Raw genomic sequence first — 27725 nt, forward strand, 5'->3', positions numbered from 1 at the left:
CACAAGGTCTACACATATTTAACTGCAAAAATCTACTGGAACATCACCTCTGACTTCTCTACACTGTAGCAGCAAAGAATGCATATTGTTTGCTGAAATTAGCTTCTCTGCACATCTAAGTTAAAAATACTGCTTTCCCCACTCACAAGTATATTTTGTCTACACAAACTACTAGCAGTTGGGGCTAAAAACTAACTTGCTTCTTTATTCCATACCTAGCAAAACAGAGATCTCTCTGTTGGATTATAGAGATCCATCACCCATCAGATGTCCAAACAAATGAGTCATATCTCTCATCTCCCTGGGATTTAGTTTGGGTTTATCCTATAAAAAGTATTCTTTTTTTCCCCCATTTCACAACTAAGCTTTCTTTTTGTAATTAATTGTTATTATTTTAATCCTGTTTTCCCTTTATTTCTCTCCGCTCTCTCTTCTCCTTCCACCCTTTTCTGGTTTTCACTAGCTCCTCTTCTCAATTGCTGCTCCTAATTTCCATATGCCACACAATAGGGGAGAGAAGAAAAATGTGAAGGGTCAAGCAAATTGAACTCCAGTAAAACAGGGACACTCCCAGTGCCTTCCTGCTCCAAACAAATGTCTCCAAACTTCAGCGATCCATAAAGACAACATCAAATTTTGTTCTTCTATCAAGGTTGAGTAAATTAAGAAATATTTCATGTACAGAGAGAGGGTGGAAAAAGAAAGTAACATTGAAGGAGTGATGGAAGATGCAGAACACTTAGTAAGACTAGATAAGAAGACAGACATTGCAGTAATGTCTTAAAAATTTGGGATACAAACTACAGTGCCTCTAAAGGACAAAGCACAGATCACAGAACAATGCAGGTGGCTTCAAAAAACATTTTGTGTTCTCCTGTCTCTGGACTGCTCCAAGGCTTGGACGGGCTCTGCCATCACCAGGATGCCTGGAGCTCCATTTTATGGAGAATTTTGTTTACTGATCATCGTGTCTTAAAGGCAAGAGTACTGTCACATACACGCGGTCTTTCACAGTATGGCTTCCAACATGACTCCAGAGATGAAATATGTTCTCCAAGCATGGTAGATTACAAACACCCTTTACTATAGCTTTATGAGATATTTGTAGGGCTGCAGCCTTAGTGAAGATCTCAGCCATAGTACTGACACGTTCTTTTGGCTCTTACTGGCAACACAGTGAGTGGAAAGGTTTAAAGAACCGTAGCCCTCCAAGGAAATAATTCAGACAGCACAGAACACCTCAGCACTTACAGTATTACCATACTTTTCATTTACCAAAGCCTTGTCCACAGCACATGCATCACTATCGTTCTGGACTCACGTCTCATGCAAAACAACTGTTGAGTTTAGATACAACAGCTTTTGCCAAGTTATTAGAATCATTGTTGGACACATACTTTTTGTTTTGTAGTACAAACAGCCTTAACTGAAGGGGTTATTTCCTTTTGTTGTTCCATGGAAGTAGATTAGGATTGTTGTAATACTGGGCTTTGCTTGATGGAAAGTTTCTATATCCTACACATGCACATATGCTCCAAAGCCCAAGAAAAATAAACGATGTTAAGCTGTAGTAATACTTTTACTTATAACTATCACATCAATCCTCATTTTTCTTGAAATATCCAAAACCTTAAACAAGTCCATGGCAGAAACGGCCTTTGGCTTCACAAGATGTACTTGACAGGGTAACAACAGCTGGTACTGAGTGAGATTTGTATTGGCTAGCTACTTGAGATGTCATGATGTACTCATTTGGAAAGTACCTAGGAGCCATGCTTCAACTCATTTTGAAACAAGAAAGGCAAGCTCTTTCTGGTTGTATAAGGTTATAAATCAGAAAACCACAGAAACTTCCCACATTAGTAACTACAGTTTTCCTAGCTGAATAACATATATATATTAGGGTACGCATGCATATACAAAAAAGCTGCTTTATTACGCACAAAATGGAAAAAAAATTGAATTCTGAAAGATGGGTAGACGTTTCACAGTAGCCACTGTAATCAAAAGAGGCAGCTAATATGGAAGATACCTTCTATTTCCTAAATGGAAATTGCACTAGTATCAACAAACTATTGAGAAACTAATGGCAAGGGGGGGTAGGGGTGGGAAGGTGTGGTTCAGATCAGAAGTGCTGACCATCTCATCTTACAATTTCCACTTACCAGAACTGAGAGTGCTTACACAAGCACCTAAAAGTTAATATGTATGTGTGATTACACATTATTCTACAACCAATTTTTTGTCTTCTACTTGGAGCATTAGGCAATCATAAAACGTATTCAATTCTTTAGTTATATCATAAACCTTGGCAGTGTTTGATAATTTCTCAAGAGGTTTGACAGAGGAATCAAAAGGTTACAGAAATCTCATTTGCTTCTTAAGTTCTTAACTTTCACAACAGTACAATCATACGGAAGAAGCAAATGCACGAGTAACAGATGAAAGAAGGCAAATAAACACATCTCAGGTTCCTTCCTTCCTTCTGAAATTTCAAAAATCATATAGTTTAAGCCAAGTTCAGAAAGCCTTAGCTCAACATAGAGCCCCTGACGTTAAGAACGGTACTAAACAAGCCCTTTGTAATCAAAACCCCTAATTTTGTGCTGTGTTCAAGTTAGCAGTTGCTAGCTGAATTAGCTCCCTAACTCAGTGCTACCCAGGATGGGCAGCAAAGAACTGCAAGCAAGCTTGGCAATTTGTTGATGGAAGGAAAATTTGCTCTATCCCAGCACACTCCTTCCCAGCCTGGGTCTGCTCCTCATCTTTCCCAAGAGCATCCAGCAGGTGTTATGGGGAGGGCAGGGAATGTAATGATAGTAGCTTGCAGTTCCCTCCATACAAACATCTTGCCCTATCAAGGAAATGTATGTGCAGCAACGAACAGGTTATTTCCCCAGATTTTTAGCAAAGTAAAGCCAAGAGGAGGAAGCAGAATCAAGAAAGACTCAGAAGGGGATTTCTCCTGCACCTTTTCTTATGCATGAAGTATATGTATGTACAGCAATATTCTTGTTTTAGTAGTTCTGATATTTGTTTTCCATTAGGCATTATGAAACTTACTTAAGAAAATATGTTTTGCGGGTTGTAATCCATAGCTTGTTAACCACTATATTCATTTAAAGACAACACGTATGTTTTTTTTTTTTCAAATATAGACATAAGGGGAAGTTAAAATCATGCCAGAGAGCATTGGTTAGTTCCCAGGAAAGATGGCATCTAGAATTTGGCAGCCTTCAGACATGGGATGAGTACACACACATTCAGGCTCAACAATTTCAAGTAGTCTGTGTGCACTGTTGCTTCTGTGTTGATGAACCAACTTACTACGCTGCAAGCACAACTGGTATCTTTAAAAGAACAATCTTATTACCATTCAAGAAAAAAAAAAAAAAAAAGAGAGGTATTGATACTGACATTACAGGAAAATTCTTTGGAAAGAAAAGCCTTCAAATATGTTAAAAACATTAAATCGAAAGTAAGAGTTTATTCTGTAGGCTGTGATTGCATTGTAGAAGGGAAATAAAGTCACTCAGTATGCTTCCTTCAGGTTTAAGAACATAAGTACTGTACAGATCACGATATTTAACTTGACTCCATTTCTGGAAAATAATTAGACACACAGAGGGACACGATCAAAATTTTGATCTAGTCTGCACAGAAACTATTTAGAAGAAATATTAGCTGATATACATTGCTGAATCCCTCTGCCAATGCTTGCTGATTATCCCAGCAGTCTTCCCTCCTATTGATGTATGAAAGAAACAGTCAACTAATTCATTAAGCAGGAGGTGCCGATTACAAACATACTGTTATCGAAAGTATAAACTACACTTTTTGCTTCCTTTCTCTCAGTTACAGCAATTTCAGGGGCTTGGAAAACAAGTAACTCAAAATATTCAGCCTGAAATCTGATAGTGAAATAATACTTCGATATTGCCTCTTTAAGAAGCCAAGCAAAACACACAAATTCCATACACAAAGCCTAGCTACTCACAGCTACAAGCTATTCTTGATTAAATACTTCAAAAATGGGTAATGTTAAACATACACAGAGGACTAGTTTGTCCCAGAATAAGCATGTCCATGAAGGTGGAGCACTCCTTGCGTTTTACGGTCATGCCTCCTTTACATCCTAATTAGTCTCCAAATACAAGAACTCCTCATTCATTTATTGACGCATTCCCTACGTACAGAAGATCTGATTCAGCTGGGTATTTTCAATTTTACAGTCAAACGAAGAAGCCTCCAAAAACATCAAGATGACCTGGAATTTGTTATCAACATTCCTATCCACTTCTGTTTATGAACGCAAAAAACTGCAGTGACAATGGAATTAGGTTCTCAAATGGTATTTGTAATTCACCACTGCGACGGCCAGCCCCCAAAAGTGGCAAAACGTAGAACAGGCTACAGTTGAGGACAGCGTACAAGTATGACCCTCTAAGGCCAAGCCTGTCATCGATTTAACGCATCAGGTTTGGTCTTGAAGTAAAACTAACAGTGCATGTTAATGGCATATATCTCACTATGAAGTGCGATAGCTCTAGAAAACAGCGGTACATGAACTCAGTGCCTAAAAGGTAAAGCACAGGAATTGTGAACATCCTCCTACTCATCATCAAGACTTGTTCGCAGATAAGCTTAAGGAATAACACACCACTGCTATCATGGTTGCCATGTAACTAAAGACAAGAAAACAGGAAAAAAAAAAAAGAAAACTCAAAAATATCAACAGAAACGTGATCCAAAATTTTCTTCCTTTAATTCCACCTTTGAAAGTGAGCACTATAAAGAACACCCACACAGCGATGAACCCTCAGGTTTCCGTAACGGTAAGTACCTCAGACAAAATCCTAGAGAAACAAGCAAAACACAGTATATGACATTAATCGCCCAGTCTACGCTTGGTTGTTAATGCTGATTGTTTTTTGTTTGTGCTTACTCAGCAATGAACAAATTAACCCATCACTTGGCTGATAAAAAATCTGTTTTCACTTGAAGTGTCTCCAGCATCTCCAGTCACTTTGCAAGATCACATTGAGGACTTGTGGTAACAAATGCCAAGAAAAACTTTTTTTTTTTTTTTTTTTTTGCCTAGCAGGACACATCCAGTGCCTTCCTAGCAAAGTTCAGACAACAAAGACAACTGAGTCTGAAATGGCAAAATGAGTCTGAGAAACACCTGCTTTTATTTCTTTATTTCCCTTCAAAACACAATGCACAGACTCCTCACGTTAACTGAAGAGTCCTGTACAGCATTTTACTACTTTGTTAAATAGCATTCAGGATAAGAAAGCAGTTTTTCCAGTATCATCATCACCATTTGATGTATTTTAGGGGCTCTTTTTAACTTCTTAGCATTGCCTTCCCTTGCAGTCAAAAATATTCTACTTCGTACTGTTTTGCATGCTCAAAATGCTAATTGCAAAAGGCAGGTGGATATACCTTCAGGACAAATGATGTCTAATGGCAGCAACTTTCCAGAGCTCAATGACAAAATTCTTATTTGCTTTGTAGTTCCTACAGCTCCACTAAAACATCGCTGTTACACTATCAGACTGGTAACTCATAGTACGTATTTTCACGTTCAACTTTCTCCTACCTGTCTATTCCATCTATTCCACCTGACAAACCACCTGAGCTGGCAGTAGGTTCCTGAAGGGTAAAACTGTATATGTTTCTGCAAGTAGGACATCGATTGCACTCACACATTATTGCTGCTAGCGCTTGCCATATGATGCTGCCAAGGGAATGGGTCAAAGTATTTCAATTCAGCAAATGTTCGAAGGCCTACAGTGCAACAACGTATTTTTTTTCCCCAACTCAGCAGCACAACAGCTAGATATTCATGCCCAATATTATTCTGTGCGATGTCCCAAATTATACCACAAATGGCTTACGCAACAGAGGCACCATGCACAAAGCTAAAACAAACTACTCCGCAACAATGAATGGGGACTTTGTATTTAGGTTTTTGCCAACTGCATGCATCATTGTTGGTTCTGCTAATGTTGAATAAGGACAAAGGATATATTCTGTCCTTCAAGGCAGCACAGCACAGTGATGATGCTATAAATTAAAGAAAGCACAACACGCTGACAACGGACTCATTACTACTTTCTTACTCTCGGTTCCAATACATGAATGTAGGAGAATTCCTCACATTGTGCTGGAAATAATGGGAAACAGGGATAAATACTGGACAGTCTTTCTGCAGCTAAACAATATAGATCCCACTTCCTCCATCTGGATCCAGTTGTGTTGGGCTGTGTTTGCATTTTGTTGTCTTTGTTTTGGGGGATTTGCTGACTTTTATTTATCATTAACTGTCTGTCCTTGGTTCTTAGCTTTTTAGTACGCATTTTCAGATCTGCTGTTCAGTCACACCAATAATTTAAAAAAAAAAATTCTTCAGAACAGGACAATCTGTACTCCTATAAGAATGTACTCCATAATCTCTGGTAACATCATCTCTCTCTCCACTACTTCCATTTCAAGCAAATACAAAATTCAGGTTTGCAAAAGGCCTTTGGAAATTTCATTTATACACAGATGCAGACATTTCTCATACTGGGAAGTAAGCTACACACTGATTCCTCCACAGACCCTTGTCCTGCTCCTGCCCCCTTCTATCATTCCCACACGTATATATAACCTGGGCTATCTTGCTTCTAGATATGACCTCAATTATGACTACAATATCAAAGATAACCTAGTTGGAGAGTTCAGGAAGCATACATCTAATAAAGCTTCTTTTCAGAGAATACTACAAGCCTAGAAGTATAGGTACGTATAAGGAATAACTCAGAATGAACTCAGTGCTGATGTCCCATGAGAAAACACTTGTGTCAACACTGTGTTTGCCTTAGGAATTTCTGTGTTCCTACCAACATCATTATCATATTTAGAAAGAAGATGATGTTAGTATGCACAAACCTCTGACTATTTTCAGTGAGTTTTACCAGGACTAAACAGAATAGCATTAGCCACCACAATGATCAAAGGCTGGAAGGCACCTGACCATCCCCAGAGTAGCCATCAGTGCCTCTGACCCAACAGCTGCACTGCCCAAGTGTCACTCGTGAATGACAGCCTGACATCTCACAAAGACTATTACAAGCAGAAATACAAATTAGATCAACTAACAGGTTTACAAGAGTGAAAAAAAGCTCTTTCCCAACAAGCAAGGAGAAAATTTATGGGTGGTAGAGGTATCTATACCATCATTTTTATCACTATAAACAGCTTCTCTACATCACCTTCATCCATCGTCACTTGACTAGGATGTCTCCAAAGGAGGCACAGTGGGGCAAAACAAATAAACTAGGGTGCTTAATGCAGCACAAATACACTTATGCTACTACTTGACATAAACACCACCAAGTATCTGGACTCATAATCCCAACAATTTTCACACTGAACTTTGTGTTCCAGATTAGCAGGCACCCAAATTTTTGCCGTGTTGAAACCTGAAAATGAACCAATTCAGGTTCCCTTCTACAAGATTTTGTACTAGTTCAGAATAAATTTTGCCTGTCGTGTGTTATTTTAGTTCTATGTTTCTGTTGTAGCTTCCATGGAAATAAATAGCAAGCATTACTTTTGGATCCCTAGACCATTCCTCTTTACTTAATGTGACCCAGGTAAGCCAAAAGGTTGGACACCCATGCTTCAGCCCTATCTTTTGAATTTCCTTTTTACCTCCAGTCACATTACAGAAACACATAATTCGCATGCCGACCTTGAAAAGAAGTCTGACAACTTTTGTTTACGTGCCTTAACTTGCTCATTTGCATTCTGCAAAATATTTTGAAGCCATTAGCTGGAAGATGCCCTATCACATCTATGCCACACAAAAATCTGCCATCCTGCAGCAGTCATTTCGTGTCACTAAGCTGCATGATTCAAATGCATCCAGATTTCTGATAAAAACCATATGACCAGTAATAAAAACTATATATAAACAAGCTCAGCTTGGACTCCAGCTTGATTTGGGAAATTGTCAGTAGAAACTCTCTCCTTATTGTAGCTGTATTACTCAACATGCTGTGCACAGGGATTGTTTGTGGAAACATTTGGTATTTTTAGGCCTAGTCTCTCAATGGGAATTCCACACTTATGAAAGGTATAATTTATACACTCAAACCAGTCCTTGTGTCCTCTGCTCTGAATTTACATACAAAGAATAGAAGGTGAATTGTTCTGTGATAAGCTGGAACTTACAAATGTGTTTAAGCACCTGCTGAAAACAAGCAGGAATTATGCTCTTGACATGAGTACACGCTTCTCTTTTCTGTGAAAGTAAGAAGAAAAGGGAAAAAAAAAAAACTGAGCTCAATACAGGACAGCAGTACACATAAAAAACAAATCAGTATCAAATAAAAAAAAAAAACCACAGATCCACTTTCCTAATTTCCAAATTTCAATCTAAGGAATTACATAGCATTTCCATGGGCCCTAAGCAGAAATGGAAAGGGATAACTAGGAGGAAGCAAGGACAACTCAGCTGGAATACTTATTCACCTCTTCCCCTTAGCAGCATGCTCCAACATCAGCAGCTACAGACAGGTATGGACAAAGCTGTGCTTCCGGAGTATGTTTATCTACCTCACCTCAAACTAATACTTGTTTTGTTACTGTATCAAGGGTGATGGGGTGAGTTCCAGAGCATTTCTTCACTTCCTCACCAGCACAGCAGCAGGGTTAGTATGAAGGGAGTGAAATGAACACTAACTCGGGAAGATAATACTGTATTAATGATCTCTGAGATGCATTTTCTGAAAAGAAAGAAAGGAGGTGGAAAGATTGGATGCATCTCTGGAAAAACACTCAGCTTTTTTTCCAATGGGCTTTTCATGTAAAGGTCTGTGGTGTTGTTACAATGATTGTTCAGTATGACTTAGCTCCAAAAAAAGCAAAGCCAGTTGTTATCTATCAGAGATTTACCAGGGGAGCAAAGGATTAATGCACCAGGAGAGGCTCAGCCCCCCTGTCCTCCCCACTGGAGGACTCCTGATTGGTTTGCTAACAGCTGTGCAGCACAAGGACACAAAAAGCCAGAGCATGGTTTCACTCAACCCATGCTGCATCACCGTTAGCCCTGTACGGCTTCCAAGTGCAAAGCTAGCTGATATGCAATTCCCACGTTTGGATTTACATATGAAACAGGAACATATTTTAGAATTCATTTACAAAAGCATCCTTTTCTCACATAGGCACATAAAAAAAATCAACACACAACAACCTTCACCACATAGCCACACTAAGTTCCTTCACACACCTGGGCACAGAGATGGCAACAGCGATGAAGAAAAGCCTTTCCCACCTTCACACAACCAGAAGCCTGTTCCCTTTATCTTATTCTGAGGATCTAATCCCCACGATTCATGTTCTGTGGTTCCTAGGCTAGAAGAGCACAGGTTCCCAGGCACAAAGAGGAGGCTGCAGCCAGATGTGAAACCCACGCTCCCAGCACTTGCTTCAGAAATTGAATGAAGAGCATGAGCCTCCTATATGCAAGGTCCAGTACATTTACACAGATACTTGCCGTGTTTCTTGCACAGACCCACTCAGCTGAAGAAACAGTGATGTAGTTGCAGGGACACAGAGGAGAACCTGGGCACTACCGAAAGGAATTAATTCTCAGCGGGGAGACATCCAGCTGTTAATTACTTTTCAGCATGAGCTGAAGCCTAACTGTACCTTCAGGCACTTCATTTCAATAATTCATTCACCATGAAGAGCCTCCCTCAAACGAAAGGCAATATAACCCCGCCACGGTCAGAATGAAGAGCATGTGAATTAGGTCTTAGAATGCACAGCACTTTCTGCCTGTTCATGCCCTATGCTCATGAGGCAAATAAAAATTTATAAGGAGAGCCATGCAGCTCAAAGAGTTCAGGAAAGGGTTCTGCTGGAGAACAAGTCAAGCAGGAATGCTGCTGCATGGGATAGCCAAGAAAGACCCGGCTACAATCTCCACCATGACCCCAAATGTCCACTGCGGGGCCTGATCCAGCAACGCCCCTGACCACAGCAGCTCCTCAGGCTTTAGTGGCTAGGAAGCGTCCACACAGCTTGGTCAGAAGCCTGCTCAACTCTTCTGCATCTCATCTTCTTGCCCTGGAGTGGATGCAGCAGAATCACCTTATTTTGCAGGGCCAGATAAAAGCAGCACAACAGAAGAACAACGGAGCCCAAATGACAGATGGTGAAAAATGCTACTGTTCAATTGTTGCTGATTTTGGACCACTTCGAGACAGTAAGGAGAAAAATGACAGGATAAATGCATAAGTCAGTTCTGGTGATTTTCTTCATTGCTCTCTGGCAGAGACAAGAGAGCAGGCTGTATGAATGGTTCTGTACCAACAACAGTGTACCAACAGAGCACTGAGAAGTTTGGATATTGCATATGCAGAAAGATTGACAATTGCAAATTACTTATTTTTGGTACTGCTTATGTCTAACAGTTTTTAAAACATTTGAGGCAGAAGGGGAGGAGAAAAGAAAAGAAAATGCCTACAAAAAAAAGTTGGCAAGATCAGTTGCAGACTTGCTTGCTATGAAAGGCAATTGTTTTATTTGTTGCTTGCATGTGTTTTCTTTCTACTCCTTCTCAGTGCTCAAAACCTCTGCCAGTTCACCACAAACAACAGAAGCCCTTCTGTGCAAACAGAGGAAGCCTCTGCTCCCTAAGCCCAGGAAGAAGGTAGATTCCAAACCTTCCACAGAATTTCAAAAGTACCCTAACAAAAACATACCTGCGGACAGGTAGGAGCCTGAGTAGTCAGAAGGCACAGAAATAGAACCAAGCACGCTTTGGAAGACTATACACATAAGCTACAACATTTGCTAAATTAAAAATACTGAAAAGATTATTCTACACAGGACTTATCTTCCTGATGTGTTAGTACAGCATGCTCTCTCTTTTTGGGTAGTTAGTGAGCAGAAAGGAAACCATGTTTTTTTTCCAGTGTGCCTCACCTCCCTGATGCTCTCACCGTGTGAACATTTCCCTTCCAAGTTCAATCATTTTGCCTCAAACTCTTTGAGGAACTGTTCAGTATTTGCAAATGATGTTGATTTTTTAAAAATGAATCATTTAAGATGCAGAAGATGAGAAGCAAACAATGCAGAAAGCAAGGGAGGGAAGAAGCAAGGGAAAAGCCCTGGGTTTGCCTCTCTACAGGATTTGTTTTGATACAATATCCCTGTTGCATGAATTTTCCATATGCTTTTGTCAGATCCGCTACATAAAGCCACAGAGCTGCCCAAAGCTCATTTTTTACTGTGTGCTTACGTGGCAGGCCAACCTCTGCTCAGTCAGTCTCCCCCAAAGCCAGGATCTGTAACCCAGAAAGATATACGTGCAAAGTTGAGGCTTTTGGCCTTTTGGCCAAAGGAGCAACACAAGCGAGTCAGCAAAGCAAGCCACAATATTCTGGTACCAAAGAACTGTGCTTTGACAAGAAAGAATAAAACTTAATCAACAACGTACGAGTAACTATCCTGCATACACATATGAAGCAAACATCACAATAAAAATACAGATTTAAATGAGCAGATGCTAAATAATCCAGAACATCTCTAGTTTTTGTACATGCTCGACTTTCTTTGGCGCTAAAGAGAAACCAAACACTAACAACAATAACTTACCTCCACACACACACACACACACACACACACACACACACACACTTTCTTTTCCCTTATCTGATTAGGAAACCCCATAACCTTACAGCTAACTGAAACTATCAGTCCCACAGATGTCATGCCTAAAGACTGGCGTGGATGGCAGGTGCATCCCCTGCGCATTTCTACCTCACATCCTCAGTCTTCAGCATTCAAAAGACTCCTTCTGTTCCCCAAACACCACATTCTGTTTATACAGAACTGCATATTTAAATGCAGCATACAGGCTCATCGAGACATTTAAGTCACTGAATGCAGATCTGTTAATCAAAACTGATTGCTAGCTTTCCTTCCATTTTCTGAGGGTTCTTCTGTAAGACATCATCATAGCTACTGTCGCCAAAAGTGTATCTTCAGAGCTTCATGGAGAAAGCTGAACAGTTATCTTACTGGCTTAAGAGAAGAGTTGTGTGTCAGCATTTGCTAGAAAAGCAACATTCACATTAACTTGCAGGTAGTAAGTACGTAACTGTGCACAAACATTAACCCCTTCTGGTAGCTCCAAAACAGATTTCTCTGCCCTTTTTCCAAGCATTGGTAAATTTTAAAGCATTTCAAAGTTCTGCATGCCCTCACAGAATTAAGTGGTTAACCAGAAACTTTCAAGCTCAGGAAAACACTGACCACTACATGATTGCCGAGCCATTTTCTCCTGCCAAAAAGGCATTAACTTTCAGACTCCTCCCTGCTCCTAAGGATTTTTAAATAGCTTTTTATAATTACCATATCCAGCTACAGAAGCCCAACATCACTGAGCTCAGACTATCCCAGCCCAACTGAAAACAGGAAATTTGCAAGCATGTATAAGCTTTTAACATCTGGCCACAGACAGCATACTAAGGTTCTCCAGAAAATACCCAAACAGGTTCAATACCTCTCTTGCCCTTGATGTTACAAATATACATGGAAAAAGAAGCTGTGAGGGGCACACCAGCCTGCTCAGCACACACTCTCCCTTTACTGAAGTTCTTTTAACAGTTCAAGGCAGCAAATAGTAGCTATCTAGTGTGCAATTCTGGGCAGCGCTTTACTGAAGCACAGAGGCTGCTCGCTCAGAAGGAAAGCTGCTCAAGTGTGGACCTTCAACTGAATGGAGAATCAAGAACTTTCACACAAGATGGAAGAAAAGCACAAAAAATTACTGTGCAGGTTGGGGAAAGTGTTTCAATATTCATACACCTTTTGCACTCCTAGCAGTTCTAAGTGTGTTGATAGACATACCAGAAATATAACCATCCACACGCTCACTCTTTTATTTTGAGGAGACTGCAGAACTACCACTTAGAGTCCATTTTCAGATATACTGAAAATCCATTACTTGGCAACGCTTTCTGAGCACGTTACGGGCAGATATCACATTCTTCAAATCTCTGAGCCTTGGCTCTTAATATACCATGTTTCTCTATAGAGAACTCCTTGTTCTGCTTTCTCACTGCACTATGAGATGTTGTTCCTGAGGAACACATCTGGTTAACTGAAAGAATTCAGTGATTCTAAAGCCTCGTGTAAACTCAGGGTCATTTCCTCTGAAGCATCTTTCTATCCACAGCTCTGATCAGTGAGAAAACCAGAATGCATAAGATGTCAGCAATATCAAAAGGTCTGTGAAATTTAAGAATAGGAAGAAAAGTAAGGAAGGAATAAAAAGACAGTACAGTTTTCCTGTTTTTAAAGCATCACTCGATTGCTAGGAGGCCATACGGCAACGAAACCATATCTGTAGACAGTGAGAATTTATTACAGAGAAGCAGAATAAGAGAAGGAAAAGCGCAACTCACTTAAAAGTTGTTAAGTAAAAAAAGCTGAACTGGTAGTCTTAAAAAAGACTTTTCTATTCACTTATTTTTGAAAAAGCATGGCAGAAGGCAGCCATAAGATACTGAAAGAACATTAAAAATTAAAACCTGTTTGTGCCAAGGCCATATCCTGCCTGTGAAAGTCTCCCAGGAGCACTGGGACATGCCCGGCTCCGCCTGGGGTGCCCACCCACTCACTCGGGCAGACAGCATCCCTCAGGCAAAGGTCCCCAGAGGGAGATTCCTCCTCCAGCCCACAACTTCTGAGTTTGCCTGGGGAGACTTCCTGCATATGTTAATAGCGAATTGAGGCAACTGAATGCTTCAGAAAAGGAGAAGCCTGCTTAAAGAGCTTGAAAGAGAGAAGATGGACCATTTGGGCAGGAAGCAGGTGTGTATTCAGCAGCCAACAACAAACGCAGGCTTGCTCTTGGGGTGATGGGTTTCTTGCCTGTGCAGAAGGCTCTTTAAGATGCTGTCATCTTGGTACAGAACTTTGTTGAAGAAGCTCTTAGGACAGTCTCTTCAGAAGTTGCATCACTGTTGGTACATTATATTCCAAAATGATCAGAAGAAAAAAATCCACAAAACACTATTTTCAAACATACCTATGAACAATTATCTGGACTTATTAAACATCAGAAACCATTTTAAAGTAAGTAAGTTTCACGTACACAGAAATATACTGGCTTTTATTTTTTTTCCTTTTTAAAGGAAAAACAACATAAGAAAACTAACTGAAACGTTCCATAAATCAGTGCCATGAAAAAGAATACGTCGACAAATGTGTGCAAGACAAATTCACTGGGTACACTGCACAAAGATTTACTGGAAAATTATTAAATCAGCCCTGTAATGAAGTTCTGTATTTTCACAGTTCCTAATCTGCCTCACAAAAGCATTGTCCTTATACTGAAGGAGGCAATTCTCTTTTAAGATTCAATGCATTAAACTATCACAATATGCATACTTAGCTCTGCTGCTTGACAGCTGAGAATTACAGGAACATTTTGACATGGGATGTATTTTACTAATAAAAATTACAGAGTAAAAATATTTTAAATACGATTACTACATACACACCACCGTGTTTCCTTGGTAGAACCGGGACAGAAATACAAACACTTCTTGCTGTATGAAATCCTGAAGCAGGGAGTATAAACTGTATATCTGCTGTCTGAGATGTGCTCCTTTTCAAAAGGCACAACTGCTAGAGGTTCCACAGAGGTAATGGAATAGCAAAACCATCAGAGAAACTATATTTTACGTTCCATTTCTAAACATTCCTTTCTTTTTCCTGGCTCGGTATCACAACTGCATCGCAATCTTTAGACTAAGAGCAAGCGTTTGATCCTCCATCTGATTTAGCAGCACTCAGTAGTTAAAAACAATACAGCTCAGCATTAACTTCTCCTTCCTAGCACCCAAAATTAGGTCAAAAAAATCAGAGGAAATCATGTGGCATGCTCTGGATATTCCATGACTACCACTCCTTGGCAGGGCTCGAGCCACATATTTCATAGGTAACTAGGAACACATACACAGTTGTTTTGTAGCTACGTTAGACCACAGGATCCTGCTCAACCACCACTTTTTCCTTTCCGCACCTCTTTCCAAACTTTGTGCAGTTTTAGCCCAAGAGAAGGATTTACAAAGGGGACTGAGCACAAACTTATCTTTTAAACACATAGGAATTTGGGGGAAAACAGTTCACAGGGCATTTTAACGTATGGATTCACGGTCCTCTTTATCACACATTCTCTGCTCACTGCTTCAGCTGTCAACCAAAGATGTTAAGTGCAGTTTATTACACTAACCAGATGCAATTATGAGCATAGACAAAATCTGAAGTCAAAGATTAAAGCCACACACACGCAGACTTTCTCAGCTTTAGTCCTCCACTGTTCACACCTGCAGGTCATTACAAAGCTTTTTCTTTTTTTCCAGTCACCAGAGGTCATAAGGGAAATGCTATGTCAGCACATTCTCTGAGCTGTCTCGTTCTGAGAGAAACTTTACAGACATTTTATAAGTTATTGTACAAAAACAAACAGTCCTGCCCAGCCCTACTAAACGAGAGCTTCCCCACTCCCTCCACAAATGCGTCACTGAAGGCTCCAAACATCTGCTGTACTTTTTTTCCCCCCCCCCCACCTCCTTCTTAATGTAAATATTCTGAGTGATGGTACACTTAACAAGTGGATGGAAAGACTGCACCTTGCGCAATTTGGAAATGTAAAGTCCAGCTGATTCATCTCCTTTAATACAGAAAGGAAAGTCTTACTTTTCCAAATGAGCAGAGAGCCTCAATTTCCCTCCTCATAATCTCAAAAGCCATTACTGAGCTAAAATCCTTGCTTCAGAAGGCCGACATACCAAAGAATGAACAAGTCTAGGAAGCACGTACTTGTATAACTAGCTCCTCGAAAATGCACAGCTCTGGAAAGTCTCATTTATGCTTTCTGGCATAAATATTTAGAGCAGTTTGCAATTTGAAATCAAATTGTCTGATCACAAGAAACTCAAGCGACATGCCTTCTGCACCAAAAGGGAACAATTTCAGGATTCAAACACAAACTCAACGGAAGCCCAAAACCAGAGGACTATTCTTTTCAAGTCAGAATACAAGGAGACTGTTCTGATGATAACAACAAATGACTGTGGCTACAACAAGAGTTTTCACCTCTTCAGCAGTTGAGCAAAGCGTTCTGTCAGACAGATGCTACTCCCCACCACCAGCCCCGTGTGCAGGCAGCATAGGGAGGCCCAGCACACCTCCCTTCCAGGGAACCCAGAGGTGTTTGCCTGGAGCAGCAAACAAGTACTTCCCATACCATTCTTTTCAAGCACCATGAAGTAGGATCAAGGTACGCTTGGAAGGAAACTGCTGCATATTTCATTGTTACTTCTTTACTTACAGACAAGTCATCGCAACCGAGTATTTTTAAATGCTTACAACGCACTTGGAAAGATTGTTTTGCTAGATATAAAAGGAGATGTGCAATAAAGCAGCACACAACTACAAAGTCTGGAAGACTGATGTATAGAAATTTTGAAAATACAGACGCAAGCGAGAACTTGCAAAGTTTTAGAGCAAGAAAAATATTTGAGAAAATGTGAGACCACAAGCCTGTCTGTCCTCTTTTGTAACAGGTAATTCAGGGTATCAGTGACCCTCAAACTGTGAGGAGGCTCTGATAAATAAGCTCTTTTTGTTGTCTACCTGCTATTTTCTAAAGGGGACATCCTGAAAGTAGCTATTATATTATTGTTTGTGTGGGCAAGTTCACTGCCTACACAGGACATTAAAACAGCTACGCTACATATACAATCACTGCAAACCAACATCTGGTCTAAGCTGTGAGGATGATACAGGCTGGCAATTTTTTTTATTTTTTTATTTTTTTAAGTTCTATTCTTCTAAACGCTCACAAGAAAACATCTCTCACAAAATGTAATTGTTTCAGAGTCCAAAAAATTGACTCAGTTTCACCCCAAAGCTAAATACCTGCTCTAATAGATATGTTTCAAAGAACAACTGTGGAAATCTTACTTTTTGTTTTTCTTTGTACAGCTACAATTACACGTGTTTTTTTCCCCCCAGTCCCTCTAAATACGTTGGAGCTCGTGCTTCAGCAAATGCCCAGTCCTGTAGCATTTCATATGCTTTGCTCAATTAACAATCAGCAAGATACAGGATGCAAAGTTAAGACAGAATTATCTATCGGCATTGTTTCACTTCACTTTTGTTCCTCAAATCTAACTTGCTGCTAAGGTATATTCAGTATATTCAAGCCCCATTCTATGGCTGTTTTTTAGTTTGTATCAATTATTTTTTTTAACCTTTATTTTACTCTTCAATAATTTCTTCAAGCTTCATCCTGATTCTAACTGCAATGATAAGATTTCCAGTCCATACAAAGCAATTTGTTCTTTTCTACCATTAAGCTGTTTCCTCCATTTTTATTTATTTATTTATTTTTAAATCGTCATCCGTGCAGATGTGCCTCTGCAATCCTTTTACCTGGAACACCATTTCTTTATCCCCCTTTCTAATGTTATTTTAGCTCCCTCTGGAAGCACCTATTTTTGCTACTGTCTGCATCCAGCAGGCTCACTCTGCATTATTCCCTTTTTCTAATATTTAGCACGTGCTACACAACAATCTATATACAGAAATAATCAGGGTTGACAGTTACAACTACAATTAAGCGTGCTTGTGTTTTGATGTTTTTTTTTTTTTTTTTTACTTCAACTTTAGTCATATTTTGTCCATTTTGCATGACAGTTGAATGTCAAGTTTTAGGAACAGGTATTTTTTGTTGTTTGTATTTTCTTGTGTTTTTAATTAGTGTGTTAACTAGGAAAAGTTCAGTTCCCTCTTGGTTTACCAGTATACTAAAATTCTTAGTCACTCCCATTGCTCAGTTTTGAAATTTGCCAAAAGGAGGCGGCTTTGCAGGGAAAAGCAAACAGCCCAGATGTAAGGAACAGATCTAATGTTATCCTGATAAAAATATATACTCATCTCTGGGCAATTTAAGACTCTCAAAAAGCCTGCTTATACATGGCAAATACATGTTTCCAGTGTAGTTTCACAATGAGTTCAAGTTGCAATTCAATGCACTGAAAGGAATAAGGTTAAAAAATAAAATAAAATCAGTAATTCTACCTGCTCTGCTTCAGGCACTTCTTTTTTTCTCCTCTCCATTCCCCACTCTTAGACCAGCACAAACACTCGTAAGCCCAAGCAACATGAAACAAGGAGGGTTTTAGCTATGCCTGCCTTTGTGCTGTCTCTCCCTGGACACAATCCTGCAGGCAGTGGGGTGTGTGGGACCAGGGAGGGCTGATCCAGCCTAAAAACCGCTCCCTGCCCTCGGTCTTAGCAGAACTAAAACAACTTCAGTACCACTTGGGAAGCTATGACCTTAATGACGTTCCTCTCTAAAGACTCTCCCTGCACCCAGGGGCTTTCTCAGGGACATTATGCCAAGCACATGAAGCAGGCTATTACAGAAAATGGTACAAACATTTAAAACCCATAAGCCTCATTCTCTCCAAAGGCCCTAGCATCTCTTAACACCAGCACCAATCGTCAAAAAGCTCACTCAGAGGACAAGTTTCCTCCTCCATCCCTAATTCTGTTCCATGAGGGCACAGCCTACGTGCTGAATGCCCACCCAGCAGAGCACTGACTCATATGGGAAGCACTGTGGTTAGATACGATGGAATTTCTTGGGGTTTTCCTACTTTTTTTGTGTGTGTTATTCTTTTTTCTTTTTCAAGTTTGCTGTTTTGACAGCTAGGAAGTAACATTTAAGAATATATTTGAAATGTTAAGACGGTGAAGCAAAGCACTGAAGGTAGGGAATGACAAAAGTAAGGTTGCTTACCCAAAGGAAGCCAGCTTGGCTCCGGGCCTTGCTTGCAGTATACCCCAAACACAAGATTAGAATAGCAGTTTCTCCATCTTTTCCACTATTTAGGCACTGAGTGCCTGCCTTACAATACTAACCACCTTATCCTCTAGGCCCTTAGGAACTGATGTGGTATCTCCAATTCACAGGCAGGAAACAGAGATTAAAAGATGTACCAAAAGCATTGGCTAATCTCGGGTCTTCAACTTGAGTCACCTAGGTCCCAATTAAATTAATTCATTTCAGCAAGGTCATGGCTACAATTTGAACAAAAAACACAAACCACAGTTACAGAAACTGAGAATTTGTGCCATGGCACCTCAGCTTTGGCAAAACAGAGAACACAACTAGCAGCTGGCTGCAGAATCTTGGTTTAACAGAATCACTCAACCTCACACAAGAAGCTTGAAGGCAGAGGCAAGAACAAAATGCAGCTCTCTTCAGGCAGTGCAGTCTTATCCATTCTTCCAGCCTTTCCTCTGTTGCAATCCACTCTCAGCAGACATTTGACCATCGCCTGTGGCCACTGACAGAAGGGGCCCAGCCGTCCTGAGCAGTGAACAGGATCAGACCCTGACAAAAACGCTTACACAATCAAGTTTGGGGATGTATACCAGGTAAAGGATGGCAAACTACAGCTTTCAATTCAGACTTTCTTACACTGCAGAATATCTTAGTTTTTCAAATATAAAAATATATATTATTGACATTACAATGGACTTTAATGGCTGCAGCCAAGAAGCTCTCTTATTAACATGCAAGCTCACACTCGCACTTCAGATACATAAAACAAAACCAAAAACAACAGAAATTTTATCATTCCACATCCAGACTGAGAAACATGAGGCACAGAGAGACTGCTCCCACGGTCATGGGAGATATGAACTACGCACTGCATTGCAGGCAGGCCAGCCAGCTGATACCTACAGAACCAGGTGATCCTTCTAACTTTACCAGGCAGATTTTAGTTTGAAGTGAAATTATTAGAAACAATCTGATACACGAAAGCAACACTTGCTGCCAAATCCATGCGTATTTCTAACAGAATCACCAAGACAAAGCTCTGAGTTCTTGTTCCACCTGTGTCACACATGCTCCAGAAATTTCGGCAAGATACACGTTGAGCTGCCCTGACATGGTGCATTATTCTGATATTTATATCAGAAGCAATACTATGAGCTGAAAGTCAACTGTTACACCTGCAGATTTCTTATTCAGACCAGGCACAAGTTACAGATGTGAATCCCATAAAAAACTGCTTTTTCTCCTTTTTTTTTTTTAAATGCAAATCATGAGTTACAGCACAGCACAGTGATCGATTCCCAAGTCTTACAGACTACATGACTAAGCACTAATGCAAAATATTAACCCATCAGCTTCCAATGTCAACATTGAAAGCTTATTTCAATATTGAAAGCACATTATAATTTTCAACTAACTCTAAGAGCCTTCGCTAAACTACTCTTCAGACATCACAGACACCTCACTCTCCTGGAAATCAGACACAGAAGGTTGCTGGGAAGCCAGTTACTTCAGGCACACTTTTCAGATTACAACAAAGCTATCAAGCTATTGAACAAAACAAAACGTATTATACTTGCACTTCCTTAACAAGCAGAAAGTGTTAAAGAGATTTAGACACAGTTCTTGAAGTTTATGGGCCCATCCACCATTTGTTTCAAATGGAAATATTTGACTGAGAAGGAAAAACAGAAACAGCAGAATTTGTATTTTCAAAAAAAAAAAAAAAAGCTTATCTAGGAAAAAGAACGAGTTCAAAATATTTGCAACAATTTCATATCAGTGCATCACAGTTCTGCTAAACAGAGTACAAAGAATAAATAACTTCTCAGTTTAATCTCTGCAATTGGGTACACCAAAGCAAACAAAAACATGAGCTGTTTTTCCTCCTATATCCTCACAACCATCTGACAACAAACCAAGCTCACTCTGTACTGTTAAAAGCATGATTCTCTAATGTAGCTGTACCTCCGGGAATACATTTCTGCTTCTGTGAAATGTTTGCTACATCCATGTATCCACTGGTCATGTAAATATATAGTGTGACTGCACGCAAAGCAGTCTTCTACCAGCTGCCTAAAACATGACACAACAAAAAAAGGTTAATTCTAAGAAAGACAACGCTCTGGATGTCTTGTAAGCAGTAAAGACTGCAACGATCCCACTGTTTCCAGCCCACCTCCTGAGCAAGACGGATGTTTTCCTCTTTGACAGCACACTCATTTTCTGGAGGATGACAACACTTTCGTTAGCAACGTGATATATGGCTGAAACATCCATCCAAGGGGCTGAGACAACATCAGGAATGTCTGCTTATGAAATCCACTCTGGTTGCGTGGCTGACAGGTAACTCAGATATCTGGTTAGCGTTTTGGTTTTCCCCCCCCCCCTTCACCATCTTAAGTCTGATACCACACGATTCCTCACCAAAGCAGTCCCCTGCTGATGCTAATGCTTTTAAACCTAGGGACCTATTTGCATCGAGAAGCAGGGAAGACTGACGTGACAAAACAAAATAACAAAACAAGCATAGCATAGCTGATGCCTCACTGACATAAGGCATCAGATACAACACGCTCATTCAGCTGCAGTCGAGCATTAAAACCATGTCACTAGCACATAATCATGAAAACAAACGGCTGGCTTATTCTGTTGGTTTTATACACATATATACAGATAAATAAATTTTATTTGCAAAATAATGCTTCCCCTCTTGACACAGGTTCTTTCCTGCTGTAAAAATCAGGTTAGTATGGCACTATATATTGACTCATCTACAAACAGAAGGTGGAAACCAAGACAGAGGAAGAGGGTACAGGAGCTCATTACACTCCAAAACAAAAATCAGACACACTTAATAAATAAGTAAGCAAATCTGATCTTTACAGAGGCCATCCATGCTATTAAAAGCATACAAAATAAGTAAAATAAAGCTATGTCAAAAAAGAGAAGGGCCTTCAGGTTTCTTGCCAAAACCTTGAATTTCGCCCTACACATTAAACAATGCAATTTCATTTTCCTCAGACAAAAACATTACTTACAGTAAACAAAGGCAACATTAAAACCTTCAGAACTTATTTCTATGCTGCAGAAACCCACAAATTAACTTTTTTTTTTTTTTAGGGGGAAGGGGGATTGGAGGGAGGAGTTGGAGGAGGAGGAAAAGTTATGAGTTTGGTTACTTTGGTTTTCTTTTGCTTCAGAATTTGTATACATATTTTAGGTTCTTGGACCTGGTTGTTTATTCTTCAGGCTTACTTGGAAAGCAAGTGCAAACCCAGCAACTCATCCAATGCACAACAGAGCAGCCAAGGGTTGTTAGACAGTGCTCTCTCAGAAAAGTTAAACATTGATGGATCCCAGACAAGCCCAGGTAAAGCCACTGGCCATTCAGTCACTATGGGGCAACCAGAGGGGTTGAGACAAGGAAGGAAGAAGCCAGGTTGGGGCATGGGGCATTCTTAGCACATAGTGCAGGAGGTAATAATTAAGTTTAGACAATGTAAACATGCCTTTTATCCTGAGAACAAAAGCCACTTAATATTGCATCTTTATTTCATCTTAGATCACAGCCACACATTCTTTTTACAGATCTTGTTATTATCTGTACCAATAGCCATAAATTAAACACCACAGACATAGAACACATTTGGTTAGTTGGGTTTTTTTTGTTTGTTTTTTTGTTTGTTTGTTTGTTTTTTACTTTTAATGGTTAAAACTCTCAATTTGAAGCTGGTCCAACCTCCCATACACAAAAATAAGCTTGGGAGAACAGAAATACAGAATCTTTCAGCCTCTTCCAATTCCATCAAAATCTGATGTTTTCAGCAAGCACCTTCTGATACATTCTCAGAAACAAGTAAAATAAAGAAACTGAAATCCAGCTTTCCTCATTATCTAGACTAAAAATGGAAATAGGGCATAACTAATGAGAAGTAAACTGATTTTTCAAATCACTTCACCTCTAATAACCCATTTAGTAGCAATATATGCTCACAACATGGAGAAGTTTGCAGAATCTGGGTAGTTTCAACAACCATTTCTATCTGTTAATAAAAGGTTTTGTTGTCCTTTCTAATTATGGGCTCATTCTCTACCTCTATTTCTTTTCCCAACATGTAACCCATCTTGATTTATTTGAAACCTCTGTTTGTTATGGAGAAATATAAATTGATGAAAAATTCTCTAATAGGGGCAAGAAAAGCTAAGTGACTGGGGAAATTACGCAAGGGAAAAAAAAGTAATTATTTTCTTACACAATTAAGAATGTAATTATTTATTTTAAGCATTTACTGAACAAAAAGCTAGAGAAAACTTCACATCAGATTCAACTCCTTTTCAGTTTGAAGCAATACAAGAGTAGATAACAGAACACTAAAATCAGATCACCTTTCTATTTGATTGGAAAAATAACGTCAGCTGTATCAGCAAGTTCGTAAGCAGCAATATTAAAAACAGAGACCTAATTTATTGCTCAGAAGGGGAAACAGCAGCACCAAATATCAGGCATTGCTGAGTTGCCCACTGTTGCTTTTCCTTTCACAGGATCTGTGATGGAAGTTGATCCATCGTGCTGAACAACACTACTCAGCACTTCCTGAATGAAGACACTGCTAAAATGTCTTCTACAGCAGAGCTGCCACGTGGTAGCAGTGATACAGGTCACAAATGCAATGCCTTTGGTACAGCTGCATACACCGGTGCTTAAAAGCCTCTCAACTGTACTCTAAGTGAAACATATGCTTACATTTGTTGGGTGTTGCTGTTTAAAAAAACAAAACAAAAAAAAACAACCACCCATCAAAACAAGACGTAGCACAGAAACAAATGCTGTTCCTGCCTCTGAAACTTCTTGTCACTGCTTTTATTTTCTAAAGGGATGTTTCCCTAGTGCAGCTGTGAAGCTCACCTTAAAAGGGCTGATCACAGCCACACGTGAGGGTGCAGGTGGAAGCGTGTCTCTTGACTGCTGCTGATCAGAGCAGCAGTGGAAGTGTGCTTTCCTTCTGCACACACATCTGCTCTTGAACTAATCTGTATTTTTCCCCCCTTATTTAATTCCTCCAGGGCCACTTTGACCAAGACAGCAACAATCGCAGGATCAGATTGCTGGTGTTCATCTGCCACCCCTGGCTCTGCACAGTGTGCTGGGATACTATTCAAGGAGATGCCCAGTTTATGGGGAGGTCACTCACACGCCTGCTCCTCTCTGAGCTCAGCTGTGTGTAAGGGAGTGCAGCAAGGAGACCAAGGTCAAACCCAGAGATTCCTGAGGCAGCACGGTGACAGAGGTGATAAATAGTGCGAGGGCAGCCTGGGAGAAGAGCCCGATCCCCCCAACAGCAAGGCACGCTGATTACTATTAAGAAAAACAACCCCTGGCTGACAGCTCTCACACTGCCCCTACATTACACACTCACTTCCCACCTCCTGGTATATTTCAGTTGTAAATTCTTCAGTAAGGAAACAATGCGTTTTCCAAGCTCAAGCTGGCTACTGCTTTAAGCATAACGAGAGTGCTGTCATGAACAGTGCAAGAATAAGAACAGATTCTGCTTATTTCTCTCAAAATTTGAGAAGCCTCCTGGGTTACTCCTAGAATTGCTGGCAAACAGTGTTTGGATCAAAACGACCTCCTTAAGCACACGTTCCTTCAACCTCCCATAGCTGGAAGCGTCCCCAAGTTTCCCAAAAAGCCCTTTTTCCTCACTTGATAGCAACATACCTCTGAGATTTCTGGGATGTATCTGCTTCGTCCGAGGCATTTTCCTCTAATCTCGTACACTGCTTTCTCCTCCCAGAAATGAAAAGTACAGCAAGCAGAGAGGTGGCAGCTCCATAAACTTGTCAGAGGGGTCAGTTAATCCATATGCTAATAGGAGAAAAAAAAAAAAAAAAAAAAGAGAGAAAAGTTAAGAGATGTGTGAATTAACAAGGGGAAAAAAAAAAAAAAGCTATCTACCTGCCTAAATCAGCTATGGAAAAGAGTGAGGAGCACAAAATATTTCTGTACCTATCCTTTTATGGAACAGGGTGTTCAAATACGATAACTAAAAAAGGGGGACACTGATTTTGGCATTTCTCAGGAGGCACGAGGAAACCAAGAGCCTTTTTTATTTTCCACATTCATCAGCTGTTTCCTAGCCTGAAAACGACTTGCAGCAACTTGTGTCTCACGCAAATAAATCCAGAAAACTAAACTAAACTTGACATCGGGCTTCAAGATAAGGGATGCTCATGTGCAGGGGAAAGGCAGAACCGGCACACACACAGGGAAAGCCACAGCTCTCGAGGTCTGGAGGAACTCCTAGGGAAGCACTATGCATGCAGCAGGGAACAGAACGCTCACAGCACTTTCTCCCTTTTCCAATGATCTGCTGCTATAATTCCTGCATGCTTCGTTACCTGAAATCCCTTACAGACCTATAGCAAAGTACTTATAGAACTTATAGAGAGTATAAGTGGAGCTGTTGCACTGCTCCAGCTCAACCGAACGAAATGCCACTTATTTTTATAGTCATACTACCTCGAGTTGAGACATTTTCTTAGTTAGCAGCAGGAAGAATTTAGTTGGATTTATATAAACTTCAACACAGCTCTTAATACGGGCACAATGACTGCTGATAGGAGAGAGCGTGTAGGGTTTTTAGCATTTTCAAGCCGGACGTTTGGTTAAAAACCGAATTCAGAACCCTTTCAAGCACTCCACTCGCACTCCCCAGCTCAGAGAAACATTAACGTTTAACGCTGCTTTTGTCTGTGGCTGCAGCACGGACTCAACGAGGGGCAGGCACGGACACAAAGGGAGCAACAAGAGGGATCTGCGGGATCGGGGACGGAATACCGAGCGGGGGGCTGCTTTGTGCGAAGGACGGGGGAGGTGGCGGTGGGGAAGGGAGGGGAGGAAGGGGGGGCCGGGTGGCACCGCGGTACGGAGAGAGGAGAGAGGGAAGGGAAAGGAGGAGGGAGGGGGGCGGAAAAAAAAAAAAAAAAACAAAAAACATGAATGAATGCGGAGGGCGGAGCCTGGGAAAACCCCTCCGCAACGCCGCGCCGAACAGCGAACAAAGCGCTGCGCGTGTACGCGCCGGGGGGGGGGGGGGGGGAAGGGGGGGATGGACGGCGGCGGGGGGGAAGGGGGGGACGTGGGGGGGAGCAACGCAAGGGAGAAGAAAAAGAAGAACAAGATATTGAAAGAAAAAAAAATTAAAAATTAATTTAAGAAATTAAAATCAGGTTTAGAGAAGCACTCGGTCCATGCAGATAGGAAGGAGAAGCGCCCGCCCGCTTCCCCCCAGCCAGGAGGGAGCTCCAGGGCAGCCCAGCAACCCCCCCCATCCCCGGACCCACTACAAACCTGGCGGAGGTGCCGTGGCGGCGGCGGCGGCCGATGGCGGCGCGCGGGGAGGCGGGCGGGCGGCAGCCTCCTTCCCCTGACAGCCTCCAACACAAACATGACCCAGCGCCGCCACCGCCGCCTCGCGCGGCCCCGGCCCTCCTCTTCTCCTCTCCTCTCCTCTCCTCCCCGCGCCGTGCCCCCCCCACCCCGCCGCTCCCGGGCCGGCCCAGGCTCCGCCCCCCGGCGCCGAGGGGCGGGGCGTGGCCGGGGGCGGGGCGGGAGGCCCCCGCCGGGCTCCCCTCGGGGAGAGCCGCGCCGTGACCGGGGCAGGGCGGGGGGGTGGGGCCGAGCGGGAGGGTGGGGGCGGGGGGGTGTTTTACCGTCCCTCACTTTCTATTGCAGGAAGCCGGGCCGGAGCAGTGACGTCACCGGGTCTCCCGGCCACGCCCCCACGCCCCGCCGCCGGCCCGAGCGGGAGGGGGTGGGGGAGGGGTCACCGAGGGGGTTTCCGTGCCCCCCGGCGGGCCGTACCCGCGCTCCCTCTCCCTCAGCCCCGCTCCGCCGCCGCCGGGCGCTGTGCGCGTCGCGCTCCCCCCTGCCGCCGCCCGGCCCCCGGGGCACCGGCACGGCCACGCACACGCAGCGCCGCGGCTTGACGCGGAGATCCCGGAGGTTCCTCCCTCTCTTCCTTCCTCCCTCCCTCCCTCCCTCCGTCCGTCCCTCCCCGCCCGGGCTTCCCCGCGGCCCCGCCGGGGGAACTCACCGCCGCGCCGCGCATCCTGCGGCCGGGAACTTTTCATGCCGGGCGGCAGCCGGCGGCGGCAGCGAGCCCCTCCGCCGCTGGAAGTGGGCGGGGGAGGAAATACGAGGAGGAGGCGCGTCGAGCTCGCCGTCGCGGCGCCCCTTTTTTGGCCCGGGCCGCGGGGAGGTGGGAGGGGGCCGGGGGCTGCGCTGCGCCCATCAGCTGTGCGGGGCGGGCAGCTCGGGCTGGGAGGGGCTCCGGGCGGCGTGGTTGGGGGGGGGGGGTGGGAGAGATCCTCGGGGTCTGCCTGGGATTTGTGTTTTGCTTGGGCTGCGAGCCGGGGACCACCGTCTGCAGAGGTCTCGAGTTTTGCAGAGCTCCCTTATCTAACGGCATTTAATCGCACGAGGCTTTTGTGAGCGAGACGGGAGAAAGCGAAGTGGGAAGGTGCGGAGCTGCGTGCGGGCTGCAGAGCTGCGTGCAGGCGTGAGACCGGCCCTTGGCCACAGCCTCGGCCATCTTCCCTCTTGAGCTCACTTAATCCGTACCTTGAAAACGCTCAGGGCTGACGAGGCGCTTCGGTGGGCTCCCTGCCTCCTGCCCGGGAGTAGCGTTCCTTCCGCGGAAGACAAAAGCCCAGGGGGACAGCGCGCCTTCAAACCATCTGGAGGTGGTGTGCATCACCACTGCTAATGAGAGATTTATGGGAGGAT

General features: G+C 42.3%; 1 protein-coding gene across 3 annotated transcripts in view; it reads right to left on the bottom strand.

Annotated features, from left to right (window-relative positions):
• The window catches only part of HIVEP1 (HIVEP zinc finger 1), a 116189-nt gene extending 89014 nt beyond the window's left edge, over window positions 1-27175 (bottom strand). Inside the window, exons 1-2 of one of the 3 annotated variants that reach the window (XR_014882291.1) lie at window positions 26289-26533; window positions 24657-24803 (exon numbers count right to left, since the gene is read on the bottom strand). Coding sequence is in view for 2 of the 3 variants with exons in the window: in XM_085220199.1 (XP_085076325.1) it covers window positions 24657-24696 (40 nt within the window). In the remaining variant the exon portion in view is untranslated. Of the gene's footprint in view, window positions 1-24656; window positions 24804-26288; window positions 26534-27033 lie in introns of those variants that run through there. The other 2 variants (XM_085220199.1, XM_085220198.1) reach the window with 2 other exon arrangements.
• Window positions 27176-27725: the final 550 nt, after the last annotated feature.

Source organism: Meleagris gallopavo, chromosome 3 (assembly GCF_905368555.1).
Source record: "Meleagris gallopavo chromosome 3, MGAL_WU_HG_1.1, whole genome shotgun sequence".
NCBI classification, from domain to species: domain Eukaryota; kingdom Metazoa; phylum Chordata; class Aves; order Galliformes; family Phasianidae; genus Meleagris; species Meleagris gallopavo.